We start from the raw sequence: 6193 nt of genomic DNA, 5'->3' as shown, positions 1-6193 counted from the left end.
TATATATATTCAGTAAAAATTGAAAAAATTGACAAACGTATGATCTATTAACATATTCTTATGGGAGAATTTCTTAGTAACATATGATAGTTATTTTTTAGTTGTCTGATAATATATAATTTTTCGTTGATGTACACTTTCAAGGTTAACTGAATTTAATAATTAAACATAAAATCAATATGATACCTATATAATAATATGTTCTATTTAATTTTAAATTGTCAAAATACCACTTCAAATTCGAAAAAGATATAAGAATGTAATAGATCTTGACATATGAATATGGAAGAACAAAAGAATTGACACATTTCACTAACACTTAATAAGAAAGTGATCATAAAACATATTATTTAAAGCCAATAAAGATAGATCACTTCATATTTTACTAAATATTACATCCCATAAGAGAATCTTAAATATTTCTAGACATTTTTTAAAGAAAATTCTATGATAATTCTTAGAAGTATATATAAAAATTATATTTTTATGTGGGTTTAGTTCAGTTTTTTTTACTCAATACCAAACCAAATCAAATCAAACCCAGTCGAGTTTTTTAATCGGTTTAGTTTGACTTTTAGGTTTGGTGCGGTTTTTGGGTTGTGTTTGTACACCCCTGTAGACAATTATTCGAGAAAAAGTCTCTTCCACTTTGCATTACATCAACCCATACCAATCTAACATTTGGACATAGATTTGATTAAAACTTGAAAAAAACAATGAGTTTTTGAAGATGAGATGAAAAATAACTTTTGAAAATTGAAATTGTATTTGAACATGCATTTTACTTGAATAAATATTTAGTTTTGTGAGTAGAAAACTTTAAAAAAAATTCAAAAACTACTCTAGAGCTATTTTTGGGATTTGAAAATTTTGTTTTCAAAATCTGCCAAAAAATGGTTAAAATCTATAACAATTTGAAAACAAAATGTGAGAGATAAGTTAAGACAAAGGATATATCCCAAGAGGGATTATGCAGAATAAATATATATATATATATATATATATATATATATATATATATATATATATATATTCTGCATAATCCAATAATTAAAATACATATAATATGTTTGTCGGATTGTTGTAAGATTAAACATTTCCTATTTTGGTGTGAAAAATCTGGACGTTTGAAAAAAATTGGAATTCACTAGCAAAACAAAAAGAAACAAAAGGAAAAAAACTTCAACCCTTCACCTCGCCCATCATCAATACTTACTTTAATAAATTCAAACTTTAAGTCGATAAATCAAAGGCCACCTACGCTCTGCCTCCTCATTCAATTTCCTTCTTCTCTCCTAGCGGTCTTGCCCCCCAGCAGCTTGGAGAGAGTAATAGCAAAATGGGGTTCTTTTCATTTCTTGGAAGGGTTCTCTTTGCTTCTGTTTTCATCCTTTCTGCTTGGCAAATGTATTCTTTCTTCCTCCCTCTCTTTATTTTTCAGATCTGTTCTTTATATCTAGTCGTATTTGCTGCATTTTTTGTCAATATTGATGGTACAGTTAAGAAAAAGTATGTGGGTGTTGATAGATCCAGCATATGTACGCACATACACAGTCAAATATGTTTAATATGGTGCTATGCTATGTGGGTTTTGAAATACATGTGTGTAGTGAGTATATGGTTGAAGCTGGAAATTAAAGGGTTTGGTGATCTGTTCAAGCTAAAGGGCTATAAGCTTAAAACTGTCCTAAAAGTTTGAAATTGTTATTACTGTAATATGTATGGTTAGATGCAATTAATTGTATATTAGTTCCCTTTTCTCCTAGCTGGGTGGAAAATGTGGTATTGAAAATTAAAATGGTGGGGTGCTCATTATGTTCTTTCTAGTTTCTTCTTTGTGTTTATAACTGTTTACTGAAGTTTCTGTTTGATCTCTTACTTCTCCTGTTTGTGGGAAAGCATTGGAGTAGTTTTCAGTCGTGATGCAGTTTATGTTGGTAATGTTTCATGGCTTAGGTCTAAGTTACTGTTTTAGTTTCCCTTGGAGCACAAGTTGCTGAAATTTGCTTCTGACCAATGTGTCCTTAAGTTAAATCTAATCAGATGGATAGGGGCATGTTTTCCTAACAGTACTATTACTATCTTACCTTCGATTTTTCTCCCATGTCTTCTTGATAGAACAGTATTTTGGACTGTGGTGAGCGGTTATTTTGTAATTTTAATTCTTTGCTTAAATGGGGAGAAACTGCCAAAGAAGGTCGGATAATGGTTTCATTTCTTTGAGGGTGGTCTTTTATGTAGTGCGCATGTATACCCGATTTGTACTAATTGGTTACTGAAAATTATTTCTTTCAGTTCGTTATTTATGTAGTTGGTGCATGAAAACCCATTTGTGCGAATTGGTCATTGAAAATCACTCCTTTCGAGGCATTTTATCCTTTGTGTATGCAATTACTGTCAAGAGGAAGAAGATTGATCTTTTTGGTGTTGCTGTATTTTCTGTGCTTGAGTTAGACAGACGATTCAATTTTTTGTTTATCATAGATTAGCGAGCTGCCATCAGATACGGTTACCTGGCTCAAACTGAGCTAAATTTTAACTTTGAGTTCTTTGGAAGATATCTATAGGATGGTATAGCCAGTGACTAGTCTGAGATAGCCAGAAGTGTTCGGTTATAAAAGATAACATGTAGTCCGTCAACAGTAGGTTAAGGATGAACACTTCATGGCATAAAGAAATATTTCAGCTCCGTCGTTTTTCTTGGTTTGCATTGTTAGATATTGATATTGGACGCGATACTTTGGGCTTTATCTTCCTTCTCTCAAGGTAGCTAAGGTGTTGCTTGGTGGTGAAAGAAAATTTACGTGAGCTGTGTTGGTGAATGAAGTTAATCTTTTGCTTTGATGTTCTGTAGATATGCCTTCCGTTGTGGGATCTCTGTTTGCTTCTATTGTAGGGAAATAGTTCAGTTCCGGCTGAAATTTTTCCTTTCAGTTCAATGTGAACTTTCCTTTCTGCTCTAAAAAAGATATTAAGATAGCTAATGCTATATTTGCTAGTTTATGTTTTTGTTGGTGGTGGTTGGTTATTTTTTTCCTCCACGGGATAACTCGCCCTTTTGTTGTAGAACTCTCCTCCTTCCTCTAGTCATAATAAGCAAGAGCATTCCATCGTTAGATTCAACTTTAAAATATGCAAAACAACTCTTGTCTTTTCTCTCAAGATGTACATTACATGTTATTCCGCAGGTTCATTAGATTACTGTATTTTCTTGAGTAATGCTAGTGTTGTAAGTTTAATGATCCAAGAACTACAAATACTTTGCTGTCTGTGATTAGTTTATGGTTAAAATTTTGTGAATTACCAAGGCAGTAGTCAAATGTAATTGCGCTGCATAGAAAAAATGGTGCTAGTGATTTTCTTTTGAGATTTAATGCTTCCTAGCCCCATCCCATCAAGAGGTGGAAGTATTTTTGACTATTGTAGAAGTGTTTCACCAATGGTTACTCCATGAACTCCATCTTAGTTTGCTTCTTTCTTCTTATGGTCCCACTCTTAGAATAAAGCAACAATCTCACAATTTTAGTTTTCATAGCTTTTTGCCCCTTCAAAATTTTTCGTCTTCTTCCTTGATGATGCAAAGATTTTGCCATCTACTAAACTAATGTGGGTGAAATGATAGCTGATTTCCTTCTTCCGAGCATCAATGCATTTCATCATTGTGGTATGCGATTTTGCAGGTTCCATGAATTTGGGGAAGATGGTGGGCCTGCTGCAAAGGAATTGGCTCCCAAAGTGGCTGGTCTGCAGGATTTTCTTGAATCCAAGTTGGGGGCAGTGACACCAAAAATTGATGTAATGGCTTATACTATTTGTTATGCTTCCTATTTGACTAGATAAGTTGAATTTTGTTTCTTCCATCTTAAAGACAGATACTGGTATGACATTTGTGAATCACTTTTTTCAGGTTAGGCATGTGGTAGCCTTATTCATGGCCCTAAAGGGATTGGGTGGATTGCTATTTGTATTTGGCAGCTTCACTGGTGCTGTTCTCCTGGTTAGGAATTTCACTCTTCTGGAATTGACCCTTCATTTAGATTTGTGCTTAAATTATGTTAAACGTTCAATCATCTATCTTTAATACTGCAGATGTTTTACTTGATGTTGGCCACTCCACTTCTGCACGATATCTGCCACCTTAACTTTGGAGAACCACAATATTTTACTCTTCTACAAGAGTTCCTGCAGGTTGGTCAACTTAATTTTTATTTACTTTGACGAGTGAAATGCATATAACATGAATTAATCGATTCTGTGCCTTTGCAGAGCGTGTCACTTCTTGGTGCATTGCTGTTTTTTGTGGGGATGAAGAACTCGATTAACCGGAGGCAACCAAAGAAAAAGACCCTTAGGCCCAAGACAGCTTAGGATACATCAAAGAAGGGTTTGTACAAGATTGGATTATTCTTGGTGGTTGGTTTAGCTTTTGTGAGTAGAAGTGACTAGTTAAGTCAGCTTTACACTTGGGAGTTCTTTAAGAATATTTTCCCCACCCCCTGGATTTTTTGCATTTTTTCCTCTTTAAATCCAACTATTATTGAAATTATGGGGGTGCAATATTGTCACTGTGAGGAGGTTTTGAATTAAGGCACTTGATATCCCTTTTATGTTAAGCTTTCTCAGTGTCCAGTTGAATTTGTTGTTCTGAGGTTGAGATGGCATATTATTAAAGAAAATGCATCTTACATGTAGCCTTAAACTGTTCTATGATGAGTTTAGGAAGCCCTAAGTTTTTGTTTTTCCCCCTTAATACAGGATGAAATTGATTAATTAATGAGCCACTAAAGCAAGGATACTGACTGATTATTGATTGACCAAGTGAGGGGAAGACATGTTGCTTGTAGTAGCCAGATCAGTTAAAGTGTTGTACTATTGCTGAATTTGTTCGACTTTCAGTTGTTCTATTGAATTCCAATATAAAGGAATGGTAGATCTTTTTCCTAATTTAACTATCATAGTCTTCTTTTTCGTATTTTTCACTGAAAATATAATACAACTAAACATTAGGTGAATTACAAAACTAAACAAATAGCCAGAGACCAAATTATAAACCATCTAATTACTCTGTTTCGAGGGTAAAACTCATCACGTTAACGTTATATGGGCCTTGCCAACTGATTCAGTTTGGGCCATGGTTGGCAAGTCAGGCGTAGCTCAAGAATGTTTTGATTCAACCAAATCAGTATTGAATACTTTTCCGAACAGTTCATTGTGTTAGTGCATTAGTATGACATGTAAGTAATACTAGTAACTTCGATGGTGTTCCAAGTAGTAAGTTGTTTATTGCTGGATCAACAAATTTATGAGACTAACCCCTTATTACTAATTTATCCTTATTCTGCATAACTAATACAATGATTGGGTTATTGTATTAAACTAAAACTACTCAATTTTTTATACCTATAACTTATGATTGAATCTATTAATTATCTTCGGCAGAATAAAATGTGGAGAAAATATACACGCATTAGCGACATCTAAATAACAACTAGGAAATCATACATAAAAATTCCTATATTATTCATATAAAAACCATCATTGGAAAATTAATTCAAAGTTGAAGGGAGGAACCTAAAATGTTTAAGATTTGATATTTGTTAGTTTATTTAATTCATGACTAAAGAGAATTTGAGAAATAGGGATGCTACTAGCTATTTTCATGTGTAAAAAATTGTGAAATGAGTGAAGAATAGTAAAGTCATTCACAGATTCAAAGATTATTTTGAGTAAAACTATTTCCAACTTATTATTATTCAGTACATTGTAATCTATATATTGTCCTTCACCATAAAACCATTTCTACATTATATACATTGTTAGTTTCTATGCTACTATCTATACAAACTAGTAAAGCCAAAACGATCCTAATAACTAAGTCACCAAAATCACAGATTTTTTCAAATATAGAAAGATTATACAAAGCCCTTTTCAATATAAGAGGTATAGTTTTTCACCACTATCAACTATCATAGAGAGCTTAGTTAATCCAACTTTGAAGCTGACGACATGTTCAACAACCTTAGTTTTAGTTTAAGACAAGAAGGACGGTCGGCGGAACGAAGCAGGCATTTTCCTTCAGGAATGAACAACTGTCTTTTTCTTTCATAAGAAAGATGGAACCAAATATATATTTCTCATGTTTTTGCTCAATCGATGATCGCTTTTACCTATTTTGCACTCCCTCTCATGTAAC

At 33.2% G+C, this 6193-nt stretch overlaps 1 protein-coding gene across 1 annotated transcript; it reads left to right on the top strand.

The window, feature by feature from the left end:
• Positions 1 to 1226: 1226 nt before the first annotated feature.
• LOC107773755 (uncharacterized) lies at positions 1227 to 4691 on the top strand. The gene is made up of 5 exons (XM_016593181.2): positions 1227 to 1407; positions 3681 to 3795; positions 3908 to 3997; positions 4090 to 4188; positions 4267 to 4691. Exons 1-5 carry the CDS (start codon positions 1340 to 1342, stop codon positions 4366 to 4368), a joined length of 474 nt encoding a protein of 157 aa, XP_016448667.1. The 5' UTR covers positions 1227 to 1339; the 3' UTR covers positions 4369 to 4691.
• The last annotated feature ends 1502 nt before the right edge of the window (positions 4692 to 6193 follow it).

This window comes from Nicotiana tabacum, chromosome 22 (assembly GCF_000715075.1).
Source record: "Nicotiana tabacum cultivar K326 chromosome 22, ASM71507v2, whole genome shotgun sequence".
Lineage (NCBI taxonomy): Eukaryota > Viridiplantae > Streptophyta > Magnoliopsida > Solanales > Solanaceae > Nicotiana > Nicotiana tabacum.
Note: the sequence above shows the minus strand (reverse complement) of the source record. Positions and strands in the feature narration are given on the sequence as shown.